Genomic DNA, 17,937 nt, shown 5'->3' on the forward strand with positions numbered 1-17,937 from the left:
ATTTTTTATTCATGCTCAGACAAAAACTGTAAATTACAACAACAAATCACATAATCATACAGTAAATTTTTTATTGCACTTGTTTATAAAAACAATGCTGAGCATGACGTCACGATACAAACAAGGAGTATGTTGTTATTGGTTAGAAACATGAAATTTAGTATGAAGGACCGGATTAGGTTCGAAAACTTAAAAGGGGATTTTTTTGTTCCTTTTTCGTTCTACAAAAGGTACTTTTTGGATTTTCTATAATAATGAACCTAGAAACATGAAATTAAGTAAGTAACGCCCGGATTAGGTAGGAACACATAAAAGGCGACTTTTTGGTACTTTTTCGTTTTACAAATGGTACTTTTTTGAATTTTCTATAATATTGAATTTAGAAACATGAAATTTAGAATGTAGAACCTTGACTAGGTAAGAACCTATAAAAAGGGACCTTTTGGTACTTTTTCGTTCTACAAAAGGTACTATTTGAATTTTCTATAATAATGTACCTAGAAACATGAAATTTAGAATGTAGGACCTTGACTAGGTAAGAACCTATAAAAGGGACTTTTTGGTACTTTTTCTTTCTACAAAATTTACTTTTTTGAATTTTCTATAATATTGAACTTAGAAACATGAAATTAAGTATGTAGAGCCATGATTAGGCTAGAACACATAAAAGGGGACTTTTTAGTACTTTTACATTCTACAAAAGGTACTTTTTGAATTTTCTATAATATTGAACCTAGTAACATGAAATTTAACATATAGAGCCTTGTCTATTAAGAACCTACAAAAAGGGACTTTTTGGTACTTTTTCGTTCTACAAAAGTTAACTTTTTGAATTTTCTACAATATTGAACTTAGAATTATGAAAATAAGTATGTAAAGCCCGGATTAGCCCAGAACACATAAAAGCGGATTTTTTGGTACTTTTTCGTTCTTCAAAAGGAACTTTTTGAAATTTCTATAATATTGAACATAGAAGCATGAAATTTAGCATGTTGGGCCTTGACTAGGTAAGAACTTGCAAAAAGAGACTTTTTGGTACTTTTTCGTTCTACAAAAGGTATTTTTTGAATTTTCTATAATATTGAACCTAGTAACATAATGGAAACCCATAAAAGGGAAGTTTTTGGTACTTTTTCGTTCTTCAAAAGGTACTTTTTAAAATTTCTATAATATTGAACCTAGAAATATGAAGTTAAGCATGTAGAGCCCGGATTAATTTAGATCGTATAAAATGGGCTAAAATTATTATTTTTTGATTTTTAGTAAAAATATTCGTAATGACTGTTTTTTTACACATCATGGTGAAGGGTATATAAGATTCGGCACAGCCGAATATAGAACTCTTACTTGTTAAAAGTAAAATGTCGAAAAAACATTAAAAAAACACAATAATTTAATATGTGAAATCACGTTAAGAACATGACTATGAAACATGACGTGAACGTAGTATTAAATAAAAAATAATATATTTTTTTTATACCCTTCAAAAAAATATATTATTTTTTATTTAATACTACGTTCACGTCATGTTTCATAGTCATGTTCTTAACGTGATTTCACATATTAAATTATTGTGTTTTTTTAATGTTTTTTCGACATTTTACTTTTAACAAGTAAGAGTTCTATATTCGGCTGTGCCGAATCTTATATACCCTTCACCATGATGTGTAAAAAAACAGTCATTACGAATATTTTTACTAAAAATCAAAAAATAATAATTTTAGCCCATTTTATACGATCTAAATTAATCCGGGCTCTACATGCTTAACTTCATATTTCTAGGTTCAATATTATAGAAATTTTAAAAAGTACCTTTTGAAGAACGAAAAAGTACCAAAAACTTCCCTTTTATGGGTTTCCATTATGTTACTAGGTTCAATATTATAGAAAATTCAAAAAATACCTTTTGTAGAACGAAAAAGTACCAAAAAGTCTCTTTTTGCAAGTTCTTACCTAGTCAAGGCCCAACATGCTAAATTTCATGCTTCTATGTTCAATATTATAGAAATTTCAAAAAGTTCCTTTTGAAGAACGAAAAAGTACCAAAAAATCCGCTTTTATGTGTTCTGGGCTAATCCGGGCTTTACATACTTATTTTCATAATTCTAAGTTCAATATTGTAGAAAATTCAAAAAGTTAACTTTTGTAGAACGAAAAAGTACCAAAAAGTCCCTTTTTGTAGGTTCTTAATAGACAAGGCTCTATATGTTAAATTTCATGTTACTAGGTTCAATATTATAGAAAATTCAAAAAGTACCTTTTGTAGAATGTAAAAGTACTAAAAAGTCCCCTTTTATGTGTTCTAGCCTAATCATGGCTCTACATACTTAATTTCATGTTTCTAAGTTCAATATTATAGAAAATTCAAAAAAGTAAATTTTGTAGAAAGAAAAAGTACCAAAAAGTCCCTTTTATAGGTTCTTACCTAGTCAAGGTCCTACATTCTAAATTTCATGTTTCTAGGTACATTATTATAGAAAATTCAAATAGTACCTTTTGTAGAACGAAAAAGTACCAAAAGGTCCCTTTTTATAGGTTCTTACCTAGTCAAGGTTCTACATTCTAAATTTCATGTTTCTAAATTCAATATTATAGAAAATTCAAAAAAGTACCATTTGTAAAACGAAAAAGTACCAAAAAGTCGCCTTTTATGTGTTCCTACCTAATCCGGGCGTTACTTACTTAATTTCATGTTTCTAGGTTCATTATTATAGAAAATCCAAAAAGTACCTTTTGTAGAACGAAAAAGGAACAAAAAAATCCCCTTTTAAGTTTTCGAACCTAATCCGGTCCTTCATACTAAATTTCATGTTTCTAACCAATAACAACATACTCCTTGTTTGTATCGTGACGTCATGCTCAGCATTGTTTTTATAAACAAGTGCAATAAAAAATTTACTGTATGATTATGTGTTTTGTTGTTGTAATTTACAGTTTTTGTCTGAGCATGAATAAAAATCTAAATTTTTTATAAAATTTTCAGAGGTTGTCTCAGATTTTTGCTCATATCTCCGGTATTTATGGACCGATTTTGCTGATTTTAAATAGCAATCTTCTCAAAAGCATGTCTAACAGAATTATTGAAGATTCGGATCTCGCCGATATCTTGGGTCCGCTAAAACCTGATTTCAACAAACACACAGACGGACAGATAGACAGACGGACAGACAGACGGACATAACTTAATCAAACTATAAGGATCCAGAATATATATAATATATATATATATATATTAATATATATATATATATATAGTATATATATATATATATATATATATATATATATATATACTATATATATATATATTATATATATAATTATATATATATATATATATATATATATATATATATATATAATATATACATTATGGGGTCGGAAAATTATATTATAGAAATTACAAACGGAATTACAAACTTATATATAACTTTCTCACGAAGGTGAAGGGTATAAAAAGATAAAAGTTACGGTGCAGGGCCTAAATAAGCCAGTACCGGCGGCAAGTGTTGATCCACTCGCGAGTCATGTGTCGTCGTCATCCTGCAATCGTGAGCAAAATACTACAACGGAGGTGGGTACCTTGGCCTCCGTGGCGGACAATGCGTCAAGTGTACAGCATGCCACTGGCAAAAATATAGCGGTGAAAGAGAAGGATGTATTCGGAGAGAGCTCTAAGCTACCTCAGCCTTTAAATACTGACTCTGAATCCTCAAATGATAATAATACCATTACAGCAAATCCCAAAAAGGATGAAGTAGAGCAAATAGTGAAGTGTGATGTCATAACTTAACTACCTATTACAAAGAAAAGACTTTCTGGAGCACAGAGGAGGAAGTTGAAAAAGATGCTTCAGAAAATCATAGTTAATCAATCCCACGACACTCCAAAGGAAAAATCCAAAGTTGCTAGATATTCCATCCATTGAAACATATATAAGATATGAGGCGGCGCTTACAGCCGAACGGCTCTTTACTTTAGGCGAACTGGCCAAAAACGGATGACGGACACGTCATCAATGTATACTGAATACATTGGAAGGTTATACACATTCATCGGACGTGCCTGATCGCATACCAGACACAGAATATGTCGGAAAATTTGAAACGCTAATCCCAGATAGAATGTCTTGGTCAAGCGGAACATTGGGGCAAATACCAGTAGGAATCCGTTGGGGTCCCGCATGGGGTTCTACATTGAAGACCCAGAAACAGAAATATACCACCGTTTACCTAATCATAACACAAGCTTTCAGGCAGAAGTACGAGCAATAACGGAATGTGTAAATTGGGTTAGTATAAATATGGCCCCACAGGGCTTAATATATTTACCGACAGCAAGAAGGCAATTAGGGCGATATCAGGTGATAGAATTACATCTAAGACCGTATTGGATTGTAAGAAAGCTTTAACTGAATACTCTCCCAGAGGTAAGGTTTACATCATATGGATACCAGGCAACTCGGGAGGAGTCGGCAACTAAAGGGCGAATGTAATAGCTTTAAAGGGAAGGGAGCTCGATGTAGTTAACCTGACAAACGCAAAACCATTCGACGCAACAAAAGCTGAATTAAAAATATGGATGAGGGAATCCCATAAGACCTCTTGGAATAATGAAACGGTGGGTAGAACCACAATGATTCTATGGGGTGACCCTGATGAGAGCAAGACGAGAAATCTCCTCAAAATAAGTCTGAGGTTAGTATGATGGTACGTATTCTGAGTGAACACACAGGATTACGTGCACATCTATACAAAATTGGACGTGCGGATTTAGACGAATGTAGAGCATATGGAGAGGACAGTGAAACTCTGGAGCACTTTCTTTGCCACTGTCAGGCATTCGTCGATGTTAGATCCAAGTACTTTGGAATTGATGTTATTCCGGAAATAACATTCTTAACAAACACTGATTGGAAGATTCTTAGGAATTACGTCCAAGAAACTGAGTTTCTAAACATGTAAAAATAATACATTCATTCCGTGAACATTTTTTTTGTTCATGAATTGGAGCGCACAACAGGCCCGATAGCCTAGGTGTATTTCTTCGGATTTGATGTAGTATACATCCTCCTATCAACCTAACCTAACCTCCTAAAATTTTGTGATATCAATAGAATTTAAAAAGAAATGATATTTATATAAATCCATGCAGCTTAATACCCCATTTACACATACACTAAATCTAGTACTTATGAGATTTCGAGCGAAATCTAGTTGATTTTAACTAGATTTCCCATTCAATACAAAATCTACTTCGTTACTAGATTTCGTTTTTTTTCCTGAATAATACTAAAAAATACGACGCTGTTCAAGAAAAAAGAGAAAAACAAAAAGAGGAAACAATAATTAAAATGTCGACAAAATTTTAATAAATTGAAAAACATGAATGTAAACTTTATTTAAAATGAAAGGAAATATTATATTTCAATATCTATTTTTTATTATAAATAAAATATTAATAAATATTCAATTTTTCTTTCTTATTTTTTATATCAAACACAATTTCAAGAAATATTAGAAAAAATGAAATCTTCCTAAAAAAGATTTTAAATAAAATCTACTAGATTTCGTGTATGTGTAAATGGGGTATAAGAGACTTTACGTACTAGAATGCAATGTAAACTAATCATAATTTACTGTCTAAACTAGATTGGTGTTGATGGCTTGGTCGTTCCTTGTGTAATCATAAAAACGATGACTCATCCACACATTATATTAAAAAAAATACATATTTTACATTAAGCCGTTCTAAGGATTCCATGTTAGTAGCGAAATTAGCAGTGGTTTTCGTATTATTTGAGTTAGAGTTCATATTAGTGAACGAGAAACAGGCTCACTTACTCGAATTTGTGCAACGGCAATATCTAATGAACTTCTTCGTGTAGGCGTACGTAATAAATTAGAAATTGTTTGAAGGGACGAATGTAATAAGTTTCCTGTCGAAGTATTATTTGGTGAACCTCGACCTCTACTAGTGGTAGGACCTCGACAAGTTTTCCTTGGTTCACCTACAACTGTACTATTGGATGGTTTGATATTATTATTAGTACTACTTCCTCTACTTGGTGTTCGATACGTTTGACGTGTTCATTATCTACTAAAATTTTGATATATCAATAGAATTTAAAGAGAAATGATATTTATATAAATCCATGCAGCTTAAGAGACTACGTACTAGAATGCAAAGTAAACTAATCATTATTTACTATCTAAACTAGATCGGTGTTGATGGCTTAATCGTTCCTTGTGTAATCATAACAAGTTAGAGTGCTATATTCGGATGTGCCGTATCTTAAATACCCACCACCAGAAAGCTTCTTCTTATTAAAATCCATTTAACTATCAAATGTTTAGATAACTCGACAAAAGTTTTGTTTCCGTACTAATTTTGATAAGGCCCAGAAAAATGTATATTGAGTTTCGGTTGTAAACCTCGTACGGGTGCCATGACTTATTATGAAAAGATCATGCAGATGCCAAAAATTAGGAGCACGATTTGTGTATTTTTCCGACATCAGTATTTATAGTGAAGAAAATATGTTTGAAACGATTTAAATGACTGTAAATCAGAAGTAAGATCAATATTAGGCCAGTTTGAAAACATTTTATCAGAATGATCTATCTATACACAGAACATATTCATTTCGAATTTTATCGAAATATTATTATTTAATAGTGAATTATGTAGTAATCAGCAATTTTCAGAAATACGCATTTATGTAACTTTGATTGTCAATTTACGTTTAAATATTTTTCAGAAATGGACTCTGTTTATAATGTATTCGTATATATGTATTATGTATAAAAAGACAAAATTCAAAATTCAGTATTTATATCATTATTTGGTAATTAATATTGTGAATCTTAGTTATTTTCTGGACCTAGTATGAGAGCTATGTCCAAATATGGACCGATCGTAAAACAATTTAATAGTGAATTTATGTATATAAGAGCAATATTTTTGCTAAATGTATGGATATCAATATTTGGTTATGAGTTATATTTTTTATGATTTTCGGGAGGGAGCAATGACCAAGGATGGACCGATCGAGAAAAAAATTTAAAATAACATTCATCCGTATTAAAATAGTATTTATGCCAAATATTTTATGGGTATCACTATTTGGTAATGAGTTATGTGCTTTAAAGTGTTTTTCTAAAAGGCACCTTGTATGGGTCCCTGTATGAACCGATCGGATAAAATTTCACAGTAATATTTCTTTATGTGAGGGCAATACCTGTACCAAATTTTATATCGACATCTTAATTTAGTAATGAATTATGTGCCTTTAATTGAATTTCAGGAGGGGACCTTGTATGGGAGCTATGACCAATTGTGGACCGATCGGAAAAAACATTCACAGTAATATTTCTTTATGTACCAAATTTTATATCATTATCTTAATTTAGTAATGAATTATGGGCTTTTAAGTGATTTCCGGAGGGGGACCTTGTATGGGAGATATGACCAATCATGGACAGTTCGGAAAAAAAATCACAGTAATATTTCTTTATGTGATAGCAATACCTGTACCAAATTTTATGTCGATATCTTAATTTTGTAATGAATTAAGTGCGTTTAAGTGATTTCCGGGAGGGGACCTTGTACCAAATTTTATATTGATATCTTAAGTTAGTAATGAATTATGTGCGTTTAAGTGATTTTCGGGAGGGGACCTTGTATGGGAGCTATGTCCAATTATGGACCGATCCAGAAAATGTATGGTGATTTTTATGGAATTAGCTCGCATAGTTTTCTAGAAAATTACATCAGAATGTGTAAAAAATTCTTATTTTTTTTCGAGGTTGTTTCAAATTTTGATTCATAACTTTTCCCGATGTGAACCGATTTTGCTCATTTTTAATACCAAACTGCTTAGGATAATAATAAATATTTTCGGTGAATTTGGTTGATCTCCATCTCTTTATATAAGAGCAATACTTGTACCAAATTTTATATTGATATCTTAATTTAGTAATGAATTATGTGCGTTTAATTGATTTTCGGGAGGGGACCTTGTATGGGAGCTATGTCCAATTATGGACCGATCCAGAAAATGTATGGTGATTTTTATGGAATTAGCTCGCATAGTTTTCTAGAAAATTACATCAGAATGTGTAAAAAATTCTTATTTTGTTTCGAGGTTGTTTCAAATTTTGATTCATAACTTTTCCCCATGTGAACCGATTTTGCTCATTTTCAATACCAAACTGCTTAGGATAATAACAAATATTTTCGGTGAGCGTGTTTTACACAGACAGACAGACAGACAGACGGACATAGCTTAATCGACTCAGAATTTCACAAGGACCCAGAATATATATACTTTGTTCGGAGTCAGATTAATATTTCTTGGTGTTACACACGGAACGACAAACTTTTATCACCACTTATGGTGGTGGAGAGTATAAAAACGATGACTCATCTCCACACATTATATTAAAAAAATACATATTTTAGATTAAGCCTCGAACATTTCGAATTTCATAAGAAAGGTATTAGATTTCGAAACACAGCATAGGTTTTAAAGTTCGGGACTTATATCCATTCCTTTTTTTATACAATGCATGCTTTTAAAAATAAAGTCAGGACTAACAAAACTGAACTATATAACAAGTTTATCCACCTGAAGAAATTCGATTATAACAATACGTAAAATTAGCGTTAAGAATTTATAATTCTATATGACGGTTTTAATAATGTTTTAAAAGAAACTGTTTTCTAACATAATTGACCTTCTCTGTCGTTGGGCGCGATTTTGTGTAATACTTTATTGCGTTCTGACGCAAATCTACTACTTTGGAAACGTGTGGCATGTTTAATGATTCATAGGCTTGCTTCAGTCGTGTGGCGAGGTTTTTGTTATCAAATAAGCAGATTAGTGTTAATCATCAGAAAATAAAATCATGCCATGTATTGAAATCGCCGGTAAATAAATAGAGTGATTATTAAGATTCGAAAAAAAACAGTTTAACCGCAATTTGAAGAGCTGGTTCCAAAGGAATCAGAACACCTTGGCAATTAGTGTACTCAATTTCATATTTATTTTTTATTGCCCCTAATTAACAAGTTTACTTTATTAGTCTCAATTAAGAACACATATCATTATAATCTTTTCTCTCAGTTTATATTTATTCAAGAATTCATTTTTAACAAATATAAATATATTATATATCAATAAATAATATGATTTTTTTTGTACCCTTCACCTTCGTTAGAAGGGTATATATAAGTTTGTCTATAGTATTTTGCAAATTAAAAGATGTTTTAAGTTCTTTTATTTCTTCGCAAGAGCTAAGTTACAGCTCCCTTGTGTTAAGCGAAGTCTGTCTTTATTGAAAAAGTTCTTAGATTATATAGTAATTAATTGCTTACACAGCATTATTCATAAAGTGAATAGTGTAACAATTGGACAGAACATTGAAGGCAAGAAATACATACAAACAAAGGCACGATCAGTAAAATATTTAAAGTATTGACCGTTCGACTTTGTAATATGATATTATTTTTAATTGCTTTTTCAATATTCTGTCGGCATAAGCGATACATGTTTTATGCTACACCTCCCTTTTACGGAAGAATGTTCATACCTTTTTTAAATGTATGGACATTCTTTAACAAATTATTACTATAATCCTTATAATTAATTTTATTACAAATATGGGAATAAACATCTTATTTATTACTTAAACACATGCGCATATGTTACTAAGGATAATGTTAATTATATTATTTGTTGAAAATCTTAAGTCTATTCTTATGAACTATTTGCTCTTTTTTATTTTTCTTATCTACTATAGTTACATTATTTCTTAAGTCTATGTTTTTAATTTCGTAAGGTCCTTTATATTGTGGACCTAATTTGTGACCTACTTCATTTTTAACTAAAACTAAATCTCCCACTTTTAATATATAATCTAACAATGTCTTATCATAATTTAATTTCAGTTTTAACTTATACCTATCAATTGAAACCCATTAGGAGTCTTACCGAAAACTAACTCATAAGGGCAATAGTCATGCACCGTAGATGGCGTGGTATTGAAACAGTAAGTGAAATACCTGAGCCATTCATCCCAATCGCTTTTGTCAACGGATATGTATGATCTTACATATTCGTTGAAGGTTCTATGACTTCTTTCTATAGTTCCTAGCGTCTGGTGATGATGAGCAGTCGGTGTAATATTTTCTATCTTCAAAAGGTTACATAATTCATTAAGCACCGAATTTTTGTACTGTGTACCCATGTCCGTAATGAACGTCTTCATCGGTCAATAAGTAAGAATAAAATGTTCAAATATGACTTTCGCAACTGATTTTGCGCTTTTATCTTGAATAGGTACCGTTACAAGATATTTTGTCATGTCGCATATTATTGTGACAGCATATGAATATCCGTTATATGATTTTGGTAGAGTACCTATAGTGTCCACTATTACCGTATCAAATGGTTTAGCTGGTGTATTTGTCAAAGTCAATGGCATTTTTGTGTGTTTTGTAATTTTAACCGACTGGCATTTTTGGCACACTTTAACATATTTCGTAATATCACAGGTCATGTTCTTCCAGAAATAGTATCTTTTTATTTTACTAAGAGTTCTTGAAACACCAGAAAGTCCGCCCTCCGCTGGATCATCATGATATCGTTTCATTATCTCTGTTATTAACTTAGCATTTGTTACGTGGATCACCCCATTAAGTAGCGCTACTTTCAATACTTTTAATAATTTATTGCCCATTTCCTTAAATTCATTAATAGAGACAAATTCGAAAATGTTCTCACTAGGTGCCACTTGTAATTTATTAATTTTTAGTTTACCGGCCACTTCTTCGAGCCTTGGGAAAAATTGTGCTAAGTCAAATTTCCCATTGATAAACAATTCATTTATTTTCATACATGCAAGTTTCGATTTACCACGTTTAATATAAAATGTATGTGGGTCAATTTTTAGCTTGCAAAATTTTCTGACGTCAGAATTCATAATTGGGTTAAATACATTGGGCTTCTCATGTTTATTTTCTAAATGCTTTTTGTTTAATGTAACTGGAGATTTTTCAAGTGACTCTTTTGCCATTGATCGTGTTGTTATTTTGTATACATTGTTATTTTTATAGTTCATTTCTTTCAAATCATTTATGCTTATACGCGATAATGCGTCAGCAACATAATTATCTTTTCCAATGCCAACTTTAAAAACTCTTTCTTTAAATCGTGAAAGTTTGCATATGTTGGTGAATTTTTTCTTCCTTAGTTGGTCTGTCAATATTTAAACATTTGTAAGATTGGTCCAATTCATCCCTAACCAATCTAGCCTTTTTTTACTACATCCGACCATTCCATCTATATTCTATCCAAATCGTTAGCTCGGCTTGTATATTTCTTCTTTAATCATTTATTATGTAAGGCGTAAAGACGCAACATTGTATTGAAACCTATTAAAACAGTTGATATTAACATTCAATTAATTCAAGATTTGCATTTCCCTGTACTACCTCTACTTCATTGACCATATTGGCCGAAGGATTTTCTATTTTGGATTGGTGTTTTCCCATTACAAAGGACCTTAAAAAATTTTAATTGAGCTTGAAAACTTAAATATTCTATATATTAATTTTATTATTCATTATTCTTAAAATTATTTATATGTATATAGTAAAAAAATATTTATATTTGTCAAATGGCGGTTAAAGCCTACTGACCTAAATGTGCAACTGAATGCACAATATCTATTATTATTATTCTTTTTTAATGTTTTGGTTTTAATAGAATCGATCTTTTCCCACATGTCCCACGCCTGGTTCCAAGGAGTCCGGTCGCTCCTCCTCTAGTGTTATGGATCTTGGGCCTGGTGTACCCATTCTGTACCTTGACCGTACAGACTTCTGACGGAGACTTAGCTGTCCGCCTGGAACCACAATTTTGCTATTGGGTGCCCTTTTAGAACATTGAACGAAAGAAATACATACAAACAAAGCCACGAATTTTTTATTGCACTTGTTTATAAAAACAATGCTGAGCATGACATCACGATACAAACAAGGAGTATGTTGTTATTGGTTAGAAACATGAAATTTAGTATGTAGGACCGGATTAGGTTCGAAAACTTAAAAGGGGATTTTTTGTTACTTTTTTGTTCTACAAAAGGTACTTTTTGGATTTTCTATAATAAAGAACATAGAAACATGAAATTAAGTAAGTAGCGCCAGGATTAGGTGGGAACACATAAAAGGGGACTTTTTTGGTACTTTTTCGTTTTACAAAAGGTACTTTTTGAATTTTCTGCAATATTGGACCTAAAAACATGATATTAAACATTAAAGGCCTGAGGTTTATGAAAACCTATAAAAGGGGATTTTTTGGTACTTTTTCGTTCTACATAAGGAAGTCTTTTGAATTTTCTATAGTATTGAACCTAGAAACATGAAATTTAGAATGTAGGACCTTGACTAGGTAAGAACCTATAAAAAGGGACTTTTTGGTACTTTTTCGTTCTACAAAAGGTACTTTTTGAATTTTCTATAATTTTGAACCTAGAAACATGAAATTTAGAATGTAGGACCTTGACTAGGTAAGAACCTATAAAAGGGGCTTTTTCGTACTTTTTCTTTCTACAAAAGGTACTTTTTGAATTTTCTTCAATATTGAACCTAGAAATATGAAGTTAAGCATGTAGAGCCCGGATTAATTTAGATCATATAAAATGGGCTACAATTGTTATTTTTTATTTTTAGTAATAATATTCGTAATGACTGTTTTTTAACAAATCATGGTGAAGGGTATATAAGATTCGGCACAGCCGAATATATAGAACTCTGACTTGTTTTTTTATGTTTCGCTTAATATTTTTCTTTTAACTAAATTTTCCTTATATCAATTATTGCCAGAAATTAAAACAGTCCCGGACAACATTATTGATCAACGATTATATGTAGACTATAGTGTTAACAGTTGGTGCAAAAGAAAGAGAAAATAGGTGTGTGCAAACTTGGAATAAGAATTTGGGAACTAGCATTCAAGATAATTGGTATGATACAAGCAATTAAGTGATAATTGGAATTTCATTCATAAAAATAGTTATGTTGGCATGTAGTATTTCGTGTTCCCGGTCTTGGAATTTCATTCATAAAATAGCGATGAATGGAAACTACTGTAGTAATAGTACCTTCTGAAACTTCCCCGTAGGTACACGTGCTAATTTACTAGTCCAAGCTCAGATAGATGTAGTTCTCAAGAGCTGTTAGTGAACTGTTCCTCATATATATTTTCTTTTCTGGCTATTATAAGGGCTAATTAATCGTACAAGACTTATCTTCACCACCTTATCTTTTGATTAATTGTGCAACAGCCAATTCTTAACTCTAAAAGAAACATAAAACATCAGGAATTTTATGTTGTATAACTAAGGTACTAATTTATTTCTTACCGGAATTTTACAAATGCCAATGGTCTTAACAAATATTTAGTTCATTAACTAAATTTTTGGGATTGATTGATCAAAATTGAAATTATATTGATAAGGTTTTAACACGTTAAAAAAACTGAATGAATGAGAGGAAATGGTGCGTATAGTGCAAATACATGGCGAATAGTAGGTAATAGAGTAATCGGGGTACTGATTACTCGATAAGCAATGAGGATAATTTAATAGGGGTTCTGGTTTCAATAACACATCGATAATTAAAATAGAAATCGTTACAGCATGTAGAATACTTCATTGTGTGTGGGTTTATTGGGTAGAGGATCCCATGACCAGCCAGCCAGGGGTGGAGTCCTGTGCAATTAGAGATCCTCCGTCGATGTGGATCACATTGGGTTGCAGGATTGTGGTATAAAGGTCTCCACCAATCTCCATTGAGACCGGTTTATTTGAATAAAATTCAGGGTCGGCTAAAGATATTCAACAGACCTTATTTGCAATACCCTCGTCCATAGCATTTGATTACGGACTTTTCGGCAAATCCTTCACAACCTCCATACAGACTTCATATCTAACGTTTGATGTTAGATTTGAACCAATTAGCACTTTAACGAAAACCTCCTTGTCTATTTGGTAAGATTTTAAACTAGTGTTTCGTTAGGGTGGGGTGTAATATAGCCTTTGCTATCTGGTTTCCGCTTTCCATGATCATCTGGACAACCACAGTGAGAACGAAGGTTTTGGTCATGGATGTGGTTATTGGTGTTGTTTTGTTTGTAGTTGCAAGGGTATGACGAGGAGCTGGTATGGGTTGAGTTCTTGGGCCTGGTGTTGGTGGTGGCAAACGTTCTTGCGTTAGATTCTTTAAAATCCTGTTAGGATCATGTAATATTGAGTGGTGTTTACCACCACATTGTTGGCAACGAGCCTTACTCGTGCAACCGCCAATGATGGTTCCTCGCCAAGCAATTGACGCAGTAGTGTAGGCTGACCGTAGTTTTATATTTTTGAGCCAAATACATTTTGTCAAACTTATGACAGTTTGTTAATCTGTGGTCAGCCTTACAAATGCCGCAACCATAATATTTAGTTGTTGGTTTGGGGTTACGATGGGAACAATTTCCATTGCGGCGAGAAACGTTTGCCTTGCGTGCGTGCGTGCGCACTCATTGCGATGGCCAGAACGTCCGGACTCAGAACCATGCTTATTGTTGGGTGCCATCTATGTGAAAATAAAAAATTGATTATGAAATTAAATATTATGAATGAGTTAGTGTGTTATTGTGAAGCAGACGTCGGCGCTAGTATTGTTCTGACAACGAAGATTTTCGGCAAATTACATGTACACAACACGATCGCATACGAACCTCTAAACAAGAGCATCAAAAATACAAATATTTTATTTAGTTGCTTAACAGCATTCAACAAAGCAGGTTGTTGTCGCTTTGTTAAAGAAATTGCAAACACAATTTGAAAAAACAAAAAACAACTTGCAAAAGCAAGAGCATAATTTACAAAAACAACGTACACTCTAAATAATTTTCTAGAATGCATAACAATGAAAGTAAATAAGTTAATCTTGTTTCATACTTTTTTTATACATTTTAATTAGAAATGTTGTTTCTATGTGAAGAAATTATCATTCTTAAGTACATTGATTACACATTGTTTATAAATATTCGCATTTTACAGTAATGCAATTTAATCTTCAAAATTAAAAATAACCAAATATTTTTTTCAGTGCTATTTCAATGAAAAAATGCCAATAGTGTGTGTGTAGTGGTGATTTTTTTATCTGCTTCTCTATCCGCCGGTATATGTTGTGAAGGGTTAAACTATTCATAATAAATTTAGGTTAGTTAGGTTGGTTAGTTGAGATGGTTAGTTATATTGTTATTTTGGGTTAGGGTTTGAGTAAAAGTGTTAGACTAATTAGCGTGTAAAAAACAATTTTAGAAATTGGTCGGGTTAGAGTACCAGTTGAAGTTTGTAAATCAACTACTCTACTTCTACCATCAGAACCAGGGTATGTGTTGGTCACACGTCCAAGTAACCATTCATTGGGTGCTAAATTGTCTTGTCTAATTACTACAATATCACCAATTTCAACTTCTTGGGTAGGGTTTTTTTCAACTTATATTTTTTATAGAGCTCTTTAAGATATTTGTTACCGCCCTGTCTATTTAAATAATCAGATATTGTATTTTCATTGTTAACTTCACATTCTAAACATTACAAAACACATCTTTTGTAAACGTCAAAATTTTATATGTATTTGTTGGGTGAATTTTTTATACTAATTGTTTTATATTGTAATTGTAAATTCCACGCAGTTAATCATAAAATTGTCTCTCCTATAAATATAAGGAAAATGTGTCCATTTTGTAAAAAAAAGAAGCTATTCAAAAGAATCGCTCTTGGTATACACACCAAAAAGAATTTTAATTCCGAGTATTTAGTTAAATAATATCAAGTTTAAATAAAAAACTATTTTTTCAAAACACTAAAAGCTCGGTTTTTACAATCTGTAGTGGAAGCCAGGAGCTTAAAAACAGCGACAACACCTTTAAAATTCTTTTTGATAATTGTTAAAACATCCCTTCATCACCTTTTGGATAATCTAGAAAAACAACATCTGGCCGATATAACGTAAGTCCTAATATCATGGATTCTTCATATTCCTTACAGGGTCAACCACCAAACCTTCACCAAATACAAAACCCAACCACAAAATCTTCTATCATCTGCAAAACATGTCAAAAATCATCAGACAACAATAGCGCCATATTTTGCGATAAATGTAAGTTAGCATTCCATTCAATATGTGCCAACGTAGATAATAGCCAACCTCAACGTACATGGCTTTGCAGGAACTGTTCTACACAACAACAAATATCATTCGATTCACCTCGTTCCGTTCGTACCTGCTCCTCAAACTCATCACGTGCATCCCATTCCCGTATACATGCCTTAGAATTTCAACGCCTGCAGGAAGAAACAAATCTTGAAAGAGAATTTATTCGGAAAAAATACCAAATTCTTGTACAGGCAAATGAAGACGATGGTGATATGACGTCATTATCAAATTCCGTACATGAGTGGCTAAATGAACAACAGAATCGTACTGAACATCACACAAGATCTGAAGAACAAAATTTTAATGAAACAACATATTTTGCATATCCCGAACGAACTGCAGTATCAACTTTACCTACCCAGCCATCTTTATCTACCCAGCCAACATATGACAATAACGTAAGTACTGCAACAATTGCCCAACCCAGCTCTACAGTAAATTCATCAATACAGAACACAGCATCGAACTGTTCAACGTTTATTAATAATCCATCTCAAAATAATGTATATACTTCAAGACAAAGAATAAATGACATTTTAAATAATAATTCAAACATCGAAATTCAAACTCAAGTGCAACCAGAGCCAAATGTTCCCTTTACAGGTCCAGCGTTTCCCGTACACCCATATATATCCTGTCCAAATATGGACTCATCTCATTATACTACAACAAATCAATAAACACGATCAGCTCCGCCAATGGATTTTCGTTACAATGAACCTACGTTTCATATGCACCCATCGTCTACCTTAAGGTCAAATAACCTCTCACACCAACAAATGAATGCACGGCAAACTATGCCAAAAGATTTACCGACGTTTACGGGCTTGCCTGAAGAATGGCCACTCTTTAGCTCAACATATAATTGGTCCACCAATATTTGTGGCTTAACAGATGCAGAAAATTTGGTTCGGCTACAAAGAGCATTACGTGGAGAAGCTTTGCGATCTGTCCAGCATATTTTAATTCACCCCACTTGTGTACCAGCCGCTATGTCAACCCGAAAAAATATTAAGTTCTCTGAAAAACAAAATAAAATTACTGCATGCTGTAAACTCAAACAAATTACACACAATTACTTCTTTCGCAGTTGAAGTTAAGGGTTTGGAAACAACAATTAAGGCTTCTGGTTTATTAGATGAACTTAATAACTCTTCACTATTGCAGGAATTAATTGTCAAAATGCCATCTTATTTTCAGTTGAACTGGGGCTCACACAAAACAGAATTGATAAAGAAAAATAAAAAGGTTGAGAGTAACAGTAGTATATTGACATCGGCAGATCTTTATTCAAACAAAACAAGAAATGTACATGTTAACACACATGATGCACAAAGTAAAAGAAATTGCATAGTCTGTTATGAACATTGTGGCAGTGTTGGAAAATGTAAAAAATTCTTAGCAGCAGATAGAAATGAAAGGTGGAATTTAGTGAGAAAACTCAACCTCTGTAAACTTTGTTTACGTCCACAACAAAATTTTTTTTCTAACCAAAATTCGAATAAAAAATAACCAAATTAAGAAAAAAGTAAACAAAATTATTTTTATTTGTTTTATGTTTACATTTGGACATTAAAATAACAAATTTATTTTCTGAAGTGGAACTATGTTAAATTTCGTCGCTAAACTGGTATTATGAAGACAGTTATGAGCGTTAAA

General features: G+C 32.1%; 1 protein-coding gene across 3 annotated transcripts; it reads left to right on the forward strand.

The window, feature by feature from the left end:
* Positions 1 to 15,655: 15,655 nt before the first annotated feature.
* Positions 15,656 to 17,865, forward strand: LOC124418553 (C-module-binding factor A-like). 3 transcript variants are annotated; one of them, XM_046945194.1, is made up of 2 exons: positions 15,656 to 16,676; positions 16,731 to 17,865. In XM_046945194.1, exons 1-2 carry the CDS (start codon positions 16,086 to 16,088, stop codon positions 16,956 to 16,958), a joined length of 819 nt encoding a protein of 272 aa, XP_046801150.1. In that variant the 5' UTR covers positions 15,656 to 16,085; the 3' UTR covers positions 16,959 to 17,865. The 3 variants fall into 3 exon arrangements, with proteins under 3 accessions (XP_046801150.1, XP_046801151.1, XP_046801152.1); XM_046945195.1 differs by having other exon boundaries at positions 16,882 to 17,865; XM_046945196.1 differs by having other exon boundaries at positions 15,662 to 16,221; positions 16,292 to 17,865.
* Positions 17,866 to 17,937: the final 72 nt, after the last annotated feature.

Source organism: Lucilia cuprina, chromosome 2, assembly GCF_022045245.1.
Source record: "Lucilia cuprina isolate Lc7/37 chromosome 2, ASM2204524v1, whole genome shotgun sequence".
NCBI classification, from domain to species: Eukaryota; Metazoa; Arthropoda; class Insecta; order Diptera; family Calliphoridae; genus Lucilia; species Lucilia cuprina.